Source organism: Bos mutus, chromosome 15 (assembly GCF_027580195.1).
Source record: "Bos mutus isolate GX-2022 chromosome 15, NWIPB_WYAK_1.1, whole genome shotgun sequence".
Lineage (NCBI taxonomy): Eukaryota > Metazoa > Chordata > Mammalia > Artiodactyla > Bovidae > Bos > Bos mutus.
Window position 1 is genome coordinate 64,298,085 of NC_091631.1, and position 19,641 is coordinate 64,317,725.

The 19,641-nt window shown below is 46.0% G+C and overlaps 1 protein-coding gene across 6 annotated transcripts in view; it reads left to right on the forward strand.

The window, feature by feature from the left end:
• The window catches only part of AMOTL1 (angiomotin like 1), a 199,678-nt gene that overhangs the window by 160,622 nt on the left and 19,415 nt on the right, over nt 1-19,641 (forward strand). For all 6 annotated transcript variants that reach the window (XM_070384289.1, XM_070384290.1, XM_070384294.1 and 3 more), the window contains 3 exons: nt 5,929-6,074; nt 10,297-10,446; nt 16,235-16,425. In XM_070384289.1, the coding sequence (XP_070240390.1) occupies nt 5,929-6,074; nt 10,297-10,446; nt 16,235-16,425 (487 nt within the window). The remainder of the gene's footprint in view (nt 1-5,928; nt 6,075-10,296; nt 10,447-16,234; nt 16,426-19,641) is intronic.

Here is a 19,641-nt window from a genome sequence, read left to right on the forward strand (position 1 = left end):
AGATTTGTGCTTTTATACCCGGAGAAAAACATGATCCGAAAGGATATGTGCACCTCAGTGTTCATTGCAGCACTGTTTACCAGTAAACATACTGTTTACTGTTTACCTAAACGTCCATTGACAGGGGAATAGATAAAGAAGATGCGGTACCTGTTTATAATGGCATATTACTCTGCCATTGAAAAGAAGGAAATAATGCCATTTGCGGCAACATGGATGGGCCTAGAGAGTGTCATACTGAGTGAAGCAAATCAGAGAAAAAGACATATCATATGATATCTCTTATATGTGGGATATAAAAAGAAATGGTACAAATAAGCTTATTTACAAAACAGAAAGAGACTCACAGACTTAGAAAATGAACTTATTGTTTCCAAAGGGGAAGGGATAGTTAGAGACTTTGGGAAGATCATGTATACACTGCTACATTTGAAATGGATAACCAACAAAATCTTATTGTATAGCACATGGAACTCTGTTGAGTGTTATGTGGCAGCCTGCATGGGAGTGGGATTTGGGGGAGAATGGATACATGTATATGTATGGCTGAGTCCCTTCACTCTTCGCCTGAAACTACAACATTGCTAATCGGCTATGCTCCAATACAACATAAAAAGTTTAAAGTGTTTAAAAAAAAATTATAAGACAACTATGCTCCAGTAAAAGTTAATTAAAAGGAAAAAGGTTCATGCTTTTGTCCAGTACTCTGAATCCTCCACATAGCAAATACTTAATTAATATTTGCAAAAAGATACACGTGTAGTATCAGTTGCCGTATATTGAGATGATGATATGACCCGTGACATACTTAAACCTGTGCCATGATGAGCTGGTAGCGATGATGCTCTCCCAAACCTCCTGTTCTGTCATCCCGGAGGTCTTCACCCCTCATGCTTGTACAGCGGAGACATGAGGCACTTTGCCTGTGAACGTGCATTACAGAGGTGTGGTGAGGGTTCTGGCTCTCCTACTGACGAGCATCACCTCTGTGGGCACATTACTCATTCTCCACTGGAAAATGGGAATCCTAACAGTGCCTCCCTCGTAGAGTAAGCTGAAAGGAGAGATCATGAATGGAATAATGAAAGGGAATAATGTAAGTCACCATTCCTGGGACACAGTAGCCATTCACAAACACGAGTTGTCATGAACATTGTCTTTAAAACGGGAGCACTTCCTATCAATGGACAAGGAGTTCTGAGCCAGTGTGAATGACATTAACATTGCTTCAGCCTAAAGTTTAAGGTCATCAAACTCAGGGCAGAGATGTCTGAACCCAGGAATTCCAGAGCTAATGCAGTCTCCCCGCCAGTACCCACATCTTTGTCCTGATGTGCCAACTGTGAGATTCAGGGAGCCTGGGCAGAAGAAGGGAGCCAGAGAACTTCAAGGTCAGTACCAGCCATCTGATGAGTGGTGGCTTCAGAGGTGAAGTGGACCGCTGCATAGCAAAGGCTGTCAGGAGACCCCAAGGAGGTCAAATGCTAACTGCTAATGAGAGCTGCCATTTATTTTACTGTTGGCAGTGAACTTGGCACCCAGTAGAGATTCGTTCATTCATTTATTCATTCAACAACACTTACTGAGCCAGGCAATGGTCTAGGCTCAATAATGACCTAAAGAGATAAAGATCTATCTGTTTCTGTCCTTTTAGTCTTTATCTGCCTCATCTTTGTCAACAGACTCATCACAACAATTCCATGATGTAGCTTTTATCTTTCCCATTTGATAGATGAAGGTGCTGAGACTCAAAGAGGTTATTCCTTGCCCAAGGCCTCAAAGCTGAAAAGTGGTGAACCTGGGATTTGAATCCAGCTCTTTCAGATGCCAAAGTCCATCCCCTATCCACAGTTTGATACTGCCAATCAAGGGAATAGCAAAAACTGGAATTGTATGTGTCGGGGGAAGGGAGGAGTATTCATTAATCCAGAAATCCAAGGAGTTGTCATAGTTGTCATTGTGACAAGGCAGTGTTTGTGATCAACTTGCAAACTGCAAGAAGCTCTAGTTGTGGCTTCTACACTTTGCCTTTGGTCAAACCTGAGGTGTCTTTGCCCTCAACAAAGACAGAAAGTGTTAAGCTTAGGTTGATAACCAAGCAGAAACTCTGAAATCCAGTGGTGCATCCCCAGGTCTGCCTGCTGAGAAGCTAACCCCTGGGTGCCCTCCAGAGCCTGGACAAGGCCAGTGGGCACCATGCCTGTTCAGATGTTGTCCAAACCCAGGGAGCTAGTGCTCAAATGTCAGTAATTTTGCACAGAAGGCGTGAAATGCTCTGGTCCGCCTGGGGCTGTGGATGGGGATGCCCAGAGCTTCTGGCCCATTTGTTTAGGCCTCTTGCATGCATGGGGAAGGAAGTTTCAGAAGTAGCATCTCATGCCACTGAAAGGGAGAAGGCAGTTGGTCGTTGCAGTGGGATATGGGAGCTGAAAAGTAATGCTCTTTTCTGGGTCAGGATGTTAATGGCCTCACTTTGTTTTTGAGAGATGCCATTATTTCTCGCCATCTCAGCCAGCGCTCTCTTTACAAGTCTGCTCATTCATTCTATCCATTCTGAAGCTGTTCCATTGTAGGCTGATTCCCTTGACATAAGCTCACGGGGCAAGGGCAGTGCAGTCAGGCGGGAAGGACATCACAGCAGCCGTCAGGAGACCGGCCTTTGTCCCTGGCTCTGCCCCAGCTGGCGGGCACGCTGGGCAAGTGCCTTTGCTCCCGGGCTTCCCTCTCCTCACGTGTTAAGCAAAGGGGGCAGAACTGGATGGTGATATTTCCTGTGATTCCTCCTGGCTTTAAAATTGTGAGTTATTTACTGAGTATTAGCCGAAGGATTGATGCTTTTGAACTGTGGTGTTGGGGAAGACTTTTGAGAGTCCCTTTACAAGGAGATCAAATCAGTTAATCCTAAAGGAAATCAGTCCTGAATATTCATTGGAAGGACTGATGCTGAGGTTGAAGCTCCAATATTTTGGCCACCTGATACGACGAACTGACTCATTTGAAAAGACCCTGATGCTGGGAAAGACTGAGGGCAGGAAGAGAAGGGGACAGTAGAGGATGAGATGGTTGGATGGCATCACCGACTCAATGGACATTAGTTTGAGTAGGCTCCAGGAGTTGGTGATGGACAGGGAAGCCTGACGTGTTGTAGTCCATGGGGTCTCAAAGAGTTGGACACAACAGAGCAAATGAACAACAATAAGCAGCCCTAAAATGTCTTCGCCCTATGTTCAGAACCACATTTTCCCTTCTCCTTACAAGCGGCATTCCTTCTACTGCTTCAGTGCCTGTAAGACCAGTCCTTGATGTTTGATAACTGTGCTAAATGAATGAGTGGCTATCCAAGGAAATCATGAATGAATGAAACCACTATCACAAGCTTGTACAGCTTCTAGACTTTGGTTCTTAGTGTTTCAGTTTGGTTTGCTAGGAGGACTAGATAACCAGTATGAGGCATTTGAGTATGTGGGCACAGAGAAATCAATTTCTTTTTTTTTCCTCTCTTTTTTATATTTTAAATTATGAAATTATGATAACACATTTATAGGAGACTTGAAAAATACAGAACAAGGTTACATGTAGTTCCACTATATGTTACAATTATTTTTTAAGTAGAAAATTAAGATTTTTAGTTGGAGTTTCAGTATTAAACTCTCAAAAAGTAATAGAATGAATATATAGAAGTAGGATATAGTGGACCTGAAAGCACAATGAAACAGTTCAACATAATTAAGATATATATATTTTTCACACAACAGTAGGATACAAATTCTACTCAAGTTCCCATAGACTCTAAACTAGGAGACATTGGAACATATCCAGGGACATAAAACAAGGTGAAGAAATTTATGATCTAAAGATATTGAAATCATACAGAGTCTGTTCTCTTATCACTGTGGAATTATATTAGAAATCAATATCAAAAGATATTTGAAAATGACAAACATATTTTCAGATTCTGTGTGACATTTACCAAGAGAGATCTTTGACTTAGCCATTGAAAGCCTCAATAAAGTTAAAAGACTGAAAAAACACAGAAGGTGATTGCAGAGAAGAAATCATTTAAATGAGAAACTGATATCAATGATACTTTTAAAAATCCCATATATGAAGAAGTCAATTTGTAACTATTGTTGTTGCTGTTAAATGCCCTGTTTTCTGCAACTATCGAAGAGTATGCACAGGGTTTTGTAGCCACCTTTTTTCAACAATGAAGATTTTTTTCCTCATCACTAATAGTCTCTTATTTAGTTTTAATGGCAGCATCCTATTCTATTGTAGGGTTTACTGTATTTTATTTAACCAATCCCTTAATTTTACACATTAAGTCCATTCAAGTTTCTCCATATTATAAACAACATATCTAAATATTCTAAGTTACTTTAAAAATAAAATATACAGACATGTCTCATTTTATTGCACTTTGTTTGGTTGCCTTCCCCCCCCCCCCAAATTAAAGGTTTGTAGTTACAAACCTTTGAGTAAGTCTCTTGGTGCCGTTTTTCTAAAAGTATCTACTCCAGTCCCTATGTTATGTTTTGGTAAATCTCACAATATCTCAGACTTTTTCATTATTATCATACTTGTCATGGTAACGTGATCAATGATCTTTGACAGTACTGTTTTGTTTGGGCCTTTTTTAGCAATAAAGTATATTTTAATTAAAGTATGAGGATTGTTTTTTAGTCACAGTCCTATTACTGCACGCTTGTGCTGTGCTCAGTTGCTTCGGTTGTGTCCGACTCCTTGGGATCCTGTGGACTGTAGCCCGACAGGCTCTTCTGTGCTTGGGATTCTCCAGGCAAGAATACTGGAGTGGGTTGCCCTTCTGTACTCCAGGGGATCTTCCCAATCCAGGTATTGAACCCACGTCACCTGGGCTCCTGCATTGCAGGCGGATTCTTTATCCACTGGGAAGCCCGTTGCATGCTTGGTAGACTACAATATAATCTAAGATCTACTGGACCCAGGGATCGAATCTGCATCTCTTACGTCTCCTGCATTGGCAGGCAGGTTCCTTACCAATACTGCCACCTGGGGAGCCCATAACTTTTATATGCACTGGGAAACCAAAAAAATTTATGTGACTTGCTTTATTATGGCCTGGAGTAGAACCCATAGCATCTCTGAGGTGTGCCTGCATTGCTTTGTAACAGGAGACATGTTTTCCATAAAAAATACTGACCTCATGACACCATGGGCCCTGTCTGCTTGTCAAACGGCGGGCGAGGCTGTGGGAGAGCCAGGTGGGAGCGGCAAGGGGGAGGTGCCCTTTGCGCGCCACATGCGGAGAGATGTGATCACCCTCAGTTACAGCATCAGTGGAGGAGAGGAAGGCTGTTTGCACACATCCAGATCACTTTGCTTTTCCTCTCATGAACAGAACCAAGAGAAAAGGTGAAGCTCAGTTACATGGACGAGGACCCAGCCAGAGACTGGAGGCCTGGGTTGAAGCTCCCCTCTGCTGCCTGGCCTCAGAGCGAAAGCTGAACCTCCTGGACCGGGGTTTATTTTTCAGTGAACGGGAGTGTTAGTGTTATCATTAGTATTGCCTGCCTTTCCATCACTGGTTTGGAAGTTAGAAGTGGGGAGCTTGTGAGCCGAAAAGGAAATCATTGGCCCAAGGTTAATTTGAAGGCTTAAAGCAAATGTTGTGCAGAAATGAACACCTGAGAATAGGGGCTCACTAGATCTGTGTGTGCTGTGCATCTCTGGAGCTGTGACCTGGAATATATCTAGAGTTAACAGTGGTTTTTAAGAAAATCCTTGCCTTACACACCACCCCTATGAACAAGAAGCAGAAGCAGTAGTTCCAGCCTCCACTTTGTGCATGTTTTTCAACTCCTAATTCTTGCCAGATGTAGACTGGCGGGGAGCCCAGACGGGGAGTGCTTTCTGATAGAGCTCGTTTTGTTCCTGTCTCCCTTCTAGACAAGGAATTCCTGAAGGAAAAGGAGAAGTTAGAGATGGAGTTGGCGGCAGTGCGGACCGCGAGTGAGGACCACCGGAGACACATCGAGATCCTAGACCAGGCTCTGAGCAACGCCCAGGCCAGGGTCATCAAGCTGGAAGAGGAGGTGAGCCCGCAGGGGAATTGGGGGGTACAAGGGGTGGTGCCCAGAGCCCCAAGGGCCTCCATGTCTGTTTCCTAACCCAGCAACTTTAACCAGAGCCAACTCCAGGGGAGCAATGTAGGCGACCTCTCAAATAAAAATGAGTAAAAACAGAGTTTATCCACCCCAGAGTCAGGCAAAGGATGAGAGGCAGTGGTGAATACGTCAGCAAAGAGCTCAGTCTCAGCGATAAACCCAGGCTGCCGCCCACCACCTGGCAGGTGTCCAGGGGCTGGAAATAAATGGAAGGACTGGGAACCACTGGTGCCTGTGCAGAAAGGAGACTCAATTAAGAAAACAGTTCAAGTGTTGTATCTTTGGGTTCTCGCGTGCGTAAAAAAGGCCCAGTCTTATGACTGGGTGGGGTAGGAATGGTATTCAGCAAACCTGTCTCCAGTTTTTAGAAGTTGGCTCAGTTAGCAATGACCACCGCCCGCCCCCCCCCCCACGCCCCAGTCTAGGAAATATTGATGCTGCTCAAGCATTATGAGTTTAGTGCTTTTTTGATGAAATCAAGCCTTTAGGTGAAGTTTTGAGAAGTAGAAAGTAAAAGCATTCATCTCTTAGTTGTGACTGACTCTTTGAAACCCCAAGGACCTTAGCCCACCAAGCTCCTCTGTCCATAGACTTCTCCAGGCAAGGATACTGGAGTGGATACTGGAGTGCCATACCCTCCTCCAGGGGGATCTTCCTGATCCAGGGATCGAACCCAGGCCTCTCACATTGCAGGCAGATTCTTTACCATCTGAACCACCAGGGAAGCACTTTTCCTTTAAGCCTGACCAGGGAAGGAGAATGACCACTCCTGAGGCCCCAGTTCCAGGATCCAGGCTGTAGATACCGCAGCACAGAGAAGCTGGCTGCACAAGCCCCTGTGTGGTGGGGCTGAGTTGAACAGACCTGCTGTGGAGAGCAGGAACTAGAAGTCAGAGAGACACAGGACTGAAATATGCTCCACCAGAGCCCAGTTGGTGCTTGACACACAGGATGCAGTATTGTTATTAATTTAAGTGCTTTTATTCTTGTTGAAAATGAAAAACTGTTCCTTCCAAAAACATCTCCTGGTGCCAAGGGACTCGAGTGTCTCGGCAAACTTCAACTTCAAGCCTGAGCAGTTAAAGGCAAAGATTGTTAAGTTAGTACTACTTGTTGTTTTTCAGTTGCTCAGTCATGTCTGACTCTTTGCAACCCCATGGACTGCAACACACCAGGCTCCTCTGTCCTCCACCATCTCCTGAAGTTTGCTCAAATTCCTGTCCATTGAGTTGGTGATGCTATATAACCATCTCCTCCTCTGCCACCCCCTTCTCCTCCTGCCCTTAATCTTTCCTAGCACCAGTCTTTCCCAGTGCATCGGCTCTTCCCATTAAATGGCCAAAGTATTGGAGCTTCAGCATCAGTCCTTCCGGTGAATACTCAGGGTTGATCTCCTTTAGAATTGACTGATTTGATATCCTTGTCATCCAGGAGACTCTCAAGAGTCTTCTTCAGCATCACAATTCAAAAGCATCACTTCTTTGGCCTTCTTTATGGTCCAGATCTCACATCTGTACTTAACTACTGGAAAAACCATAGCTTTGACTATGTGGACCTTTGTCAGCAAAGTGATGTCTCTGCTCTTTTAATACATTGTCTAGGCCCATCTGTTAAACCCCACAATTTTTTTCTAGCAACTTATACTTAATTTTCTTTTTCTCCCCCTATTTTTTGGCCACACCATGTGGCATGTGGGATCTTAGTTCTCCAACTGGGGATCAAACCCATGCCCCCTGCAGTGGAAGTGTGGCATTTTAACCACTCGACTACCAGGGATGTCCCTGCTAGTTTTAATGCTAGCATGAGTTATCTCAGGCAACAGCCCCAGAGTTTTCCCTGTCACCACCAAGCAGCTCATTAAATAGGAAATCATTTGCTACAGAAGGTAACCTTAACCCCTGAAGGACCGGAGGCCCGCTTTGAGCAATGGAGGCTGGGACTCATTATCCATAATAACTAAGATCATTTCTCAAGGGCCCATCTCCATGTGTGGAGTGAAGAAAAATGATTATTTTTAACCTTTTTATTTAATATTTCTGTTAAAGCCAAAGTTGTGAACTCCTTGAAGACAGGTTCTTTATAATCACCACTATGGATCTTCCCTTGTCATTATATTTATAAGATCTTTCCTCGACTGATTGTACATAACTTCTCCAAAATGTCTCATGTGTCTGGCTTCCAGGATCCCTCCTTGTTCTTATTAAAGAAGGGTGTTAACTCAGTTCAGATGGCTCACACTGAGGGCTTACCGTAACTTTCCACAATGCTTAAGTGCTTGGACTCTAAAGGCAGAAGACATGAGTTAGAATCCTGACCCCAGGATGGGTAAATCAGCTGTGTAACTTTGAGTGAATCACTAACCTATTCAGTCCTCAGTTTTCTCATCTGTTAAATCGAGATAGTAAGACTTTACCTTCTTTACTGTCATTGGGCAGATTAAACGAGATACTGCATATAAAGCACAAGGCTTGGCATGCTGTGCTTGCAAAATGTTGGGTGATTAATTACGGTTATGACTAATCACCCTCATCATTACATACTCCTTGCTGGGCTTAGGGCTATTACAAGGGTGAATGAGAGTGAACCATGTCTTTAGGAATCCTGCAGTTAGAGTTAATATTAATTCATTCATTTAACAAATATTTACTGAACTGGATGGCAGATACTGTCCCAAGCCTTGGGGACATACTGCACACTCTGCCCCAGGGAGACAGATCTTGTGGCACTTATCTTAGTATTTTAGGGGCTACACACTCAAAACAGTATACAATCCAGGACATGGTAAGTGGTATATGAACAGTACTCACAAAATATTCTATCAGATGAGGCTGTTCTAGCACAGGAACCTGCAGTCAGTAGGTCCTCAAGCAACCAAAGTCACAGTGAAGGAAAAGCCAGAGGAAAACTAAGCCCAAGAGCAGGTGTGGAAAAGGCTGTTGCTGTCTGCACTCCCTGCAAAAGGTCAGAAGCCTCTCCTTTCTTTATCGCAGTGGCTTTGGCTAGGACACAGGCACTGGTCACGGCAGGACTGCCTGCTGAAGTCAGACACCGACCTTCGCAGTGAGCAAGTACTTTAATCACTAGCATATTCCACTAGCATGTTGCCAGTGCAGTCGGGTTGAACTCAGGATCTGAACCACCTGCCAAGCGTCTGTACACTGAGGTGCAGAGTGACAGGAAGTAGCATCTGGTGTCTACTCACCCAGGACCAGATAAATGCCTCAGTCTGATTTTTGGCCCCAGCCAATCCCCAGCAAGTTAGAAATGTGCCTGGAATTTATGAACATGGACCAGACGCCTAATTGGGAGAAAACAAACTCTGAGGGTAAGAATTTGAAGCTGTTGATTGATGGTTCTAAATTCATACCTGACATGACATTTACATAAATCATTTTTACCTTAATCTGTTTCTCCTCAGTTATTGTGTGGTTTGCATGTTCATTAGCCCCATCCTTCTCTCCAGGGCTGTCAGCTATTCATCCGTAAAGGGCTCTGAAATCTTTAGGAGAAAGTTACTTCCAAATATCTACAATAAGAAATATTTATACTTATTCACACATACACAAATGGATACACATGCATATATTCATACAGACACAATCTCTCTGTTACGATAGTAATTGATACTTATAGAAAATTTGAAAAATACAGAAGAAAGAAGACGAGAAATTATTTTTTTGCTATACAGGTAAACACAATGCTTTCATTTCCTTTCAGTCTTTTTTCATACATTGATGATAGACATAGTTGTGATGATGTTGTATATAACTTTTGATTCTAGATTTTTCAGTTAACATTATAGAATAATCATTTCCTCATGACACTTAAAAATTCTTTATTAACCTCATTTCCAATGCCCGTACATGCTGTAAGTACTAAGCAATAACCAAGGATTGAGCTCAGAGCTCTGTGAATGACTGAAAGCAGGTGACTTCTTAGGGTCTTCAGTTCAGAATATCCCAGCCGTTTTAGGTGTAACTGCTGGCCTTGGCCTAAATCTTTTCTGTTTCAGCACGGCTTAGGTATAGGAGTGAGGAAAGGACAGCATCTCCAGGTACTCTGACCTTCTCTCCCCCTCACCCCGCCCTCACCTCCACTCCAGCTTCAAGAATCACAGTCTAAATCCCGTGCTCCTTTTTACTCTGCTCAGCTCCGAGAGAAGCAGGCATATGTGGAGAAAGTCGAGAAGCTGCAGCAGGCCCTGACCCAGCTGCAGTCAGCGTGTGAGAAGCGCGAGCAGATGGAGCGGAGGCTGCGCACCTGGCTGGAGAGGGAGCTGGACGCCCTGAGGACCCAGCAGGTGAGGGGCGGGGCGGGGCGGGGCGGGGCGGGGTGGCGCATGCGTGGAGCGGGGCGCATGCGTGAAGCGGGGTGCCTGCTGCCTGCGGGCTGCGCTCTGCGTTTGGAGCTCAAGGCTGGTGAGAGCGTCTGTGCTCGGAGGTCCAGCCAGTGGAGCAATCAGTCCACTCCCTGGAGGGACAGAGGTCCTTACAGAAAGAAGTAGGTGACCCTTGGGGGCTGGGCATGGGGGAATGCAAGTATACACGACTTCACAGAAGATGACTTTGAGTAGCACTTGGAGAGATGAGTTTGTTGGCCATTCTGCAGGAAGCATCAGAGATAGAGGAGTTCAGTGCATAGAGGAGAGAGGTGTGAGACACGCGGTGAGTCCAGGACAGCTGGGGGAGCGTGCCCAAGGAGCTGGCTGGTCAGGTGGCAACTGCCAGTTTGTGGAGGGCGTTTGCTCAGGTTGGGAAAGTGGATTCCCCGCCCCCCGCCCCCACCCCTGTAGGATCAAGGGAGGAGCTCTCCAGTGGTGTCAGAAGAGGGGCTGGACGGACAGGTGTCAAAGTCAGGAAAGCCAGCTTAAATGGCTATTAGTGTCTTCAAGGGGGTAGATATGGTGGGAGTCGAGGTGGGGGGGACCTAGAATGGGGGTGAAATAAGGAGGACATGACCATCAGTGAGTTTTCAGAGGTAAAGGACAAAAGGAGTCAGGACTATCCCGAAAAGCTAGTTTTGGCCATAGGCGCTTAGTCCTTCTGCCGCTCCCGGTTTCTCCTGGTAACAGCTGTTCCTGTAATGCAGCTATGAACAAGCTCAGATGAAAACACCCCAGCCCAGGGTCCATGTGGGCCTCGACAAGGGCAGACATCCACCAGCTGGGCCAGACCCGTTTACAGGCTGGTCAGGGGCTTCTGGCATATCATCGGCCAGCGCTGTGGGCCCAGTCCTCTGTGCAGCTGGTGAAGGGTGTGCTGTAAGTTTGGAACCAGGGAAACATGAGACAAGGCTCCATGGAATTGTCTAGTGGACAGCGCATAGTGGTTATGGTTGAAACACTTGAAAATGCTTGAAAGCATATGCTCAGGCCAGTTCAGCCCTTTCTCGTGGCAGTGCACACAGCTCCCTCTGCACATGTGTACTTGGCTGGAAATGGACATGTTGGCAAGATTGCCCGGAAAATTCAGAGGCCCACCCAGGCCCCCACCAACTTGGCTTCTTAGGAAGAACTGAGTCTGTCTCCGATCTATCTAACCTGTGCCACATTCCCCACCCTTCGGCTGTTCTCTGTTGCTCGGTTATTGAGATCTTAAGCTTCCCAACTGAAGGGTAGGCTCTCTGGTGCCAGGCTTTCTGGTACTGTGCTGGCACCTGGTGGGTATTTATGAGTTTCTGGCTGACAGAATAGGCACAACTCAGTACTTAGAGCAAAAAAGAATGTTCCTTTCCAGTTAATGTGCCACCCACACCCTACAGTTAAATTACTTATCCCTGGATCTTCTATTTTGAGTGCCGTGAAACCAGACTCTTCATTTCAGCTCCTCTGTGTATTCTCAACCACCTCTCCCCCACTGATTACTCTCGGGATTTTTGTCAGTGGTATTGCTGTTATAGACTACTATAGTGAGCTGCCTTTTTATATGTCTCCTTGCTAAAGAATGTGAGAGTTTCCCAAGAGGATATACCTAAAAATGGAATTTCTGGATAGCAAATGCATATGCTAAACATTGCTAGATATTGCCAAATCACTCTACAAAGTAAATGTACCAATTTCTTATCTGAAATGTATAAGAATATCTTCCTGTACATTATCAACATTTAGTTTTGCACGATGTCTTTTTCTTAAAGAAAAAAATAAAAGAGGAAAGAAAGAAACCAGACTCAACTCCATTATCCTTGTTATATATCCAGAAGAAATGTGAAGTTAACATCATTTGGAAAATATCTCTATTGCCACAGAGGCCCGTTCCCATATGTACACTTAGACCCTTGCGTACTCACATCCATTTTTTCCTTAGACGAGCAAACACAACATTCCTGCTGTACATAAAGTCAGCTGCCAGATTTAGGCTACCTGGGGAGGACAGAGGGCTTCCCGGTGGTGCTAGTGGTAAAGAACCCACCTGCCGATGCAGGAGATGTTAGAGACACAGGTTCCGTCCCTGGGTTGGGAATATCCCCTGGAGGAGGGCATGGCAACCCACTCCAGTATTCTTGCCTGGAGAATCCCAAAGACAGAGGAGCCTGGTGGGTCCAGTGGGTTGCAAAAAGTCGGACATGACTGAAGCCACTTGGCTTTGCATGCACGTACTGGGAGGACGGAAGGTTCAGAATTGGGACTCTTCGAGTATTATGCGGCTTATAGTTTGGACTTGTCTTTGGAGGGGATAGCAGACCCCAGCTGTGTGTGGCTGACATGAGACCAGAGAAAGGGGAAACAATCTTTAAACAGAATTGCCTAGCATTTCTTTACATTAATATTCCAGGGTTTTTTTTGTTGTTTTTTTAATGAGAGTGTTAATCTGTCTCCTCTATTATGAAAGACACTTGAGGGTTTCCCTACTTTTCCCTACTCATTAAAAAGATAATTTTTTTTAATTTTTTCCTTTAATGCTTCATTCTCTCATTTTACCAGTGAGCATACTCCCTAGTGGGTCAGACAGTAAAGAATCTGCCTGCAATGCAGGAGACCCAGGTTCAACCCCTGGGTTAGGAAGATCCCCTGGAGAAGGGAATGGCAACTCACTCCAGTATTCTTGCCTGGAGAATCCCATGGACAGAGAAGCCTGGCAGGCTACAGTCCATGGGGTCGCAAAGAGTTGGACACGACTTACCAACTAACACTTCACATACGTTATTCTATAACCAGAAAAGGCAAAAATGTTGTCACAAAGAAATCCACCAGAACACCTTGGGATTTTAATAGTTCCATGTGGCAGATACTATATAGATTGGTCCGATTCCTGCCTGGAGTCTGTGAATAACTGTAGTGATCACAGTTCTGTTCACCCTCAGCAGGGATGACCAGCATCCACTCTGGAGTGCGGGGTCACCCAAGGAACTCATACTCTGATCCGCTTCCTCCTCATTCACTGTGAGGAGCTCACACATCTGCCCGCCTGGGATGTAGGCAGCCCATGCTGCACCCTGCTCCTTCACCCTAGTGCCACTCAAGTATTTATCTGACCCTATCAGAAGGCATACTGAGGTTACACAAAAGAAATAAAGCTCCCGGTCATCTCTCTCTTCAACAAAGCAGTAAGGTCACACTGCCCACCTTCCCCATAGAGAGTCATTCTGGAAAGGACCATTGAAAGAACAACTTAGAGCACTTTTGAATCAACTACCCCGCAGAAGGGCTCTGCCTTTAGATACATGCCAAAACACTGCTGACTCTCTCCACCCAACCCTCTAACAACACCGAGCCCCAGATGAGCTCCATTATCCCTGCAAGGTGCCCTGGAACCTTCCAGAAGGATGGTTAGACTGGAGGTGAGCAGAGTGGCATGGAATCGTAGATCAGATCAGAATATGGACTCTGAGGTTAGGCTGACCAGTGTTGAATCCTGCCTTCTCCTATTGAAAAAGTAATCTGTCTGCGCCTTCACTTCCTTGTCTCTAAAATGGGGCACATAAATTATACTTACCATATACTTGTAATTACAAATAAGAGAATCTGCACAAAATCCTTACAGTGATTGACACTTAGCAACTAATGAAGGAAGAATAACTATCATTGCTGTTTTTTCTCATCATTACCTTCAGAGTCATTTGATCAAACTGCTCCAACTTTTCCAATGCCACTGAAATAAAAAGTGACAAATGTGGCTGGACTGAGAAGAGGAAAGACGAAGATAGGTCAAGACGCTAGGACCAGGAGGAAATAGCAGCTCTCCACGAACAGATTCTTTTTTTAGAAGTCATCTCCCTCTACTTTGGGAGGCCAAGTGTAGTACTCAAGCATCATTAGAAGTGGAAGAAAGTGAAATAGAGTAACGGTAAAAAGGGAAGGAAAATTAAAATTTTTAGAACTCACAATCTTCTCTTTCTTGAACAGAGCTCAGGTGGTCTTAGGAGGTAGAAGAGAGAAGGGGAAATATTCTCTTTTTTAAAAATGTACTGACTTATTTTTGCTTTGGTTGCACTGGATCTTCATTGCAGTGCACAGACTTTCTCTAGTTGCAATGAGTGAGGGCCACTCTTGGTTGTGGTGCGTGGGTTTCTCATTGGGATGGCTTCTCTTGTTGTGGAGCACAGGCTCTAGGCGTGTGGTCTTCAGTAGCTGCAGCACATGGGGTCAGTAGCTGTGGCTCTCAGGCTCTAGAGCAGAGACTCAATCATTGTGGTGCACAGGATTAGTTGCTCCATGCCATGTGGAATCTCCCAGGACCAGGGATTGAACCTGTGTCCCCTGCATTGGCAGGCAGATTCCTATCCACTGTGCCACCAGGAAAGTCTAGGGGAAATATCCTTGAAGAGCAAAATGAGGTCCAGGGCAACTGAGAGACCATTTCAAGATCAAGTTGCTAATTAGGGCATTTATCCCAGGTGAACACATTGAGGGCAAAGATTTTCTCTGCACTGTTCCTTGTGGTACCCCCTGTACAGAGTGCATGCTTAGTAAATATTTGGTGACTAGCTGAACAGGCAGCAGAAGCTGGCCTGCCTGACTCTTCGTATATTTTTCTGGCCAACATACTTACCCATTAGATTGTGCTATCTCTGAACACTTGAGTGTTGAAATGCATGTATTTGCTCAGATAGCTCTTAACCCAAGCAGGTCACCAGCCTGAGATGCAACACAAGGGATTTGGACAGAAACTGAGGGGTGGCTCTCTTATAGACCCAGATGGAGAGAAGGGGCTGGGAAATGAGCTTGATTTGCATCAGAGGTTTTCTGGTAGCACTTTGTTTAGCCCCTTAAAGTGTATTAAGTGCTTTCATAGCTGTCCTATTTGATTACCCAGCTTCCACGTAGGGTAGGTGTTAATTTCTGTTTCCCAGATGCCAGCGGTGAGGCTGGGCAAGCATGCCCTCAAGGCAGGGGTCCCCAGCCAATGGGATCTAATGCCTGATAATCTGAGGTGGAGCTGATGTAATAATAATAGAAATAAAGTGCACAATAAATTATTGTGCTTGAATCATCCGGAAATCATCTTCCCCCTGCCCCACCCCCAGTCTGTGGTTGTCTTCCAGGAAACCAGTCCCCATGCCAGAAAGGTTGAGAGCTGCTGCCTTAGGGCATCTCACTCCCACTTCCTGTGCCTCCCTTCTGACTCCCAGCCTCAGGGAAAGCAAACAGCTGAATCACTTCCTTGAACTCTAGAGAAAATGCCCTAGACCCTGAGACCCAGTCTTCTTTCTTGTTCTTACTCTTGGGATAAATCAACTGGGAGACCTTGGACAAAGGCACTTCCTGACAGGTGAAGCTGGATGTAGCCAGACAGATTTCTGGTTTAAATCCTGAACCTGCTTAAGAATAGCCTTAGAGACACAGAACAGTGCATTCAAGCTTCCTCAACAGCTTAGTTTTCCCGTCTGCAAAATTGGGATCACGTTGTGCCTTTGGTAGAGTTCCAGGAGAATTAAATGAGCTAGAGGAACCGGATATAGGGGTTGACAGCGTGGGGATCCACCCGTTAGGGTCACCTGTGCTGGAGAGGAGGCAAGGGCGTGCGGATGCGTGTGAAACGCGCTGCAGGACCTGCGTGAACCGCGCGCGCTTCCCAGGGGAGCTCTGCCTACATGCAGTCTGCTTTGCAGCCCGGTTCAGCATCGAGGTGTTATTTCTTCCGCTTCTCCAGAAACATGGCAACAGCCAGCCGGCCAGCCTGCCGGAGTACAACGCCCCAGCGCTCATGGAACTTGTGAGGGAGAAGGAGGAGCGCATCCTGGCGCTGGAGGCCGACATGACCAAGTGGGAGCAGAAGTACGTGGAGGAGAGCGCCATCCGCCACTTCGCCATGAGCGCCGCGGCCACCGCCGCTGCTGAGAGGTGAGGCCCGGGCACCGCGCGCCTCGGAAAACAGTGGAAAGAAGCGCAGGGTGTCCGGAGGGGTTCACGGCTGCATCCCAGGGAGTGAGAGCGGTTAAAAATAATTTCAAAGTGGCTGTAGTGCTAGTTGGAGAGCAAGGTGTGGTGTAAGGTTTCTGGAGAATGATTTTGGTAATCTATCCCTCTTCTTTGGAGGACTCATTGGAAAAGACCCTGATGCTGGGAAAGATTGAGGGCAGGAGGAGGAGGGGGCGACAAAGGATGAGATGGTTGGATGGCATCATTGACTCAGTGGACATGAGTTTGAGTAAACTCCGGGAGTTGGTGATGGATAGGGAAGCGTGCCTGCTGCGGACAAATGGGGTCACAAAGAGTTGGACAGGATTTAGCGACTGAAAAACACCATCTCTGCTTTGGTTCCACAATTCTGATTCTCAACATTTCTTTTAAGGAAATCATTGTATAAGTGCCTGAAGACTTATGTCCAAGGACGTTCATCTCAATGTAGTTGAAAACATCAATACATTTAAAAACAGAGTAGAGCCCAATAAGTGGGAGTCAGTCAATACTGAAGTCCATCTGTTCAACAGAGTACTATGTGGTCTTTAAGAATGATGCTGGAAAACTATACTTTATGTTCTTTTTAACAGTGGGTATGTTTCATGGGCCAGACAAGAACATGCAATCCTCATAACAGCCCTGAGAGTGAGGACTATTATCCTCATTTTGCATATCCTCATATTTCCTCGAATTAGGGTTTAGAGAGACACAGTGGTAGTAAGTAGTGGTACCACCCGTCAAATTGAAATTTGCCCGGCTTAAAGCCTGATCTCACTTGGTTTGAAATGGTTTTCTGCGACTATCAGTTCCTACCTCTCTTGCTTTATTTCCTTTGTTGTGGGTGCACAGCCTTACTCTTTCTTTAAAAACTAGCTCAAAATGCTCAATAATTCACACGATAATTCTGTTAGGTTCTACCCTTGTCTGAATGAGCAGGTCGTTTCCCTCAATTGCTGCACCTAGCCTGCATTCACTTCTGTTGCACTGACCTGCAAGGCTCTGTGTTCTGCTAGTCTGGATTCTCACCACCTCCTTTTTGCCCATAAGTTGTATTGGGCATTGAATTCAGAGTTGTTTGGAATTTACCAAAATTTTGAGTCAGCATATTTGGCGGAGAGCCTCAGATTTTAAAGGAGCATCAATAAAACTGGACTACATAAGAGTTATTGTTGTACCATTGGGGATGGGAGGGTGTGAACCAGGCATGAGAAGAGAATGCTGTCAGTTAGTCAGCCCTCCACTTCTTGGGCTGTGTGATTTCTTTTTGAATGAGGTAGAGAAGGTCCCTTGTGGTTTGGGGGAGTTACTTTATAAGTTGAGCGTGGGCTGCCATGTTCATTACCCAGGTAGAGAATTGCTAGCTGAATGCCCAGATGGCACCTCCAGGAACTCAGAGAGAGACCAGTGCTACCCACGTGGGCACAGATGCCTCCTCTGGGTGCTCAGCACACTTGCACCTGCAGACCCAAGTGGAAAATCACTGTTTGGAGATCCTTTATTAGTGCTCAAGTGTTGATTCTGTATGTCGGTGCTGTGAGGGAAAACAGCCCACCGTGTCCCCTCTTAGTGTGTCTTTGGGAGTGGAAATAGGCATTCAGGATGCGTATCAATCTCGGTGAGTTGCAGCTCCAGCCTTGGAGGAAGTTACAGCCTCAGGCCAGCCCTTGAAATGTGTGGGTGACATTGGTGAAGCCCTTGGAAACACTTTTGATTTTTTACATAACTGAAATGTTTTTATCTTCAGCTCTTTGTTTTCTGAGCTAAAAACTAAACCACCTCTGGATCCCGAGGCAGAGAACAGCCCATCATAAAGTTGCATGGAGGGATGTGGCCTTGTTTGCCAGCTTAGTCTAATGCCTGCCTGTCAGTGGTTGCCCTGGGAATCTGCATGACTTTTGATGGAAAGAACACCGAGTAGGCAGGCAGGACGTCCACTTTCAGCCCTTCTGTCTCACTGGCATGCACTTTCGCTGCGCTGACCTGCAAGGCTGTGCGTTCTGCCAGTCAGGGCTCTCACGGCCTGCTTTTTGCCCACTGTAGGTGTGTGACTGCACAAGGCCTTTCTGAGTGTCACTTACTTTACTCAGAAATTACCTAATCTCTGAAATCTTTGACTGGTGATGTGCAAGGAAGCAGACTGTATTCCCCTGGCTGAGAACACAGAAACCCCAATAGCGCTACCTTGGAAGCATGACCCAAGGCTGTTATGGGTCATTGTTGTCTCAACTCCTGATTTATCAGATTAGATGCATGCTTGGGATCCCCAGGAGGGCTTCCTTGATGGCTCAGTGGTAAAGAATCCACCTGTCAACGCAGGAAACTCAGGTTTGATCCCTACATCGGGAAGATACCCTGGAGAAAGAAATGGCAACTCACTCCAGTATTCCTGCCTGGGAAATCCCGTGAACAGAGGAGCCTGGTGGGCTATAGTCCAAGGTGTCGTGAAAGAGTTGGACAGGACTTCGTAACTAAACAACAACCAAAAAAAAAAAAAGAAGAAGAGGGGTTCCGGAGACAAGTGGGCTGCTGCTGCTGCTAAGTCGCTTCAGTCGTGTCCGACTCTGTGCAACCCCATAGAGGGCAGCCCGCCAGGCTCCCCCGTCCCTGGGATTCTCCAGGCAAGAACACTGGAGTGGGTTGCCATTTCCTTCTCCAGTGCATGAAAGTGAAAAGTGAAAGTGAATTCGCTCAGTCGTGTCCGACTCTTAGCAAGCCCATGGACTGCAGCCTACCAGGCTCCTCCGCCCATGGGATTTTCCAGGCAAGAGTACTGGAGTGGGGTGCCATTGCCTTCTCCGAGACAAATGGGACTGGAATGTAAAGTCAGAAGTAGGGCATGGAACAGGTCTGAGGCATGAGACTGCTCAGTGGGCACAGGATGGGGGTGGCGGAGTGTTGTGAGTTGAACCAGCCAGAGCCCACACGCAGTCAGCCCCATCCCACTATGTTAGGCCCAGCCTTGGCCATCTGTCGTCCTTCAAGCAGGGGACAGGCCTCTTGCTCTCAGACAGTAATCCTGTGGGATTTACCCAGCCCTGTTTCTCTCCTCCTTAGCTCTGTTTAAAGTCCTGGATGGATTTGTAGGTGGATGGGTCACTTTGCACCGTCCCTCCCTTCCCCTTTTTTTGCTTTCACATGTCATTACTGAGCATCTAA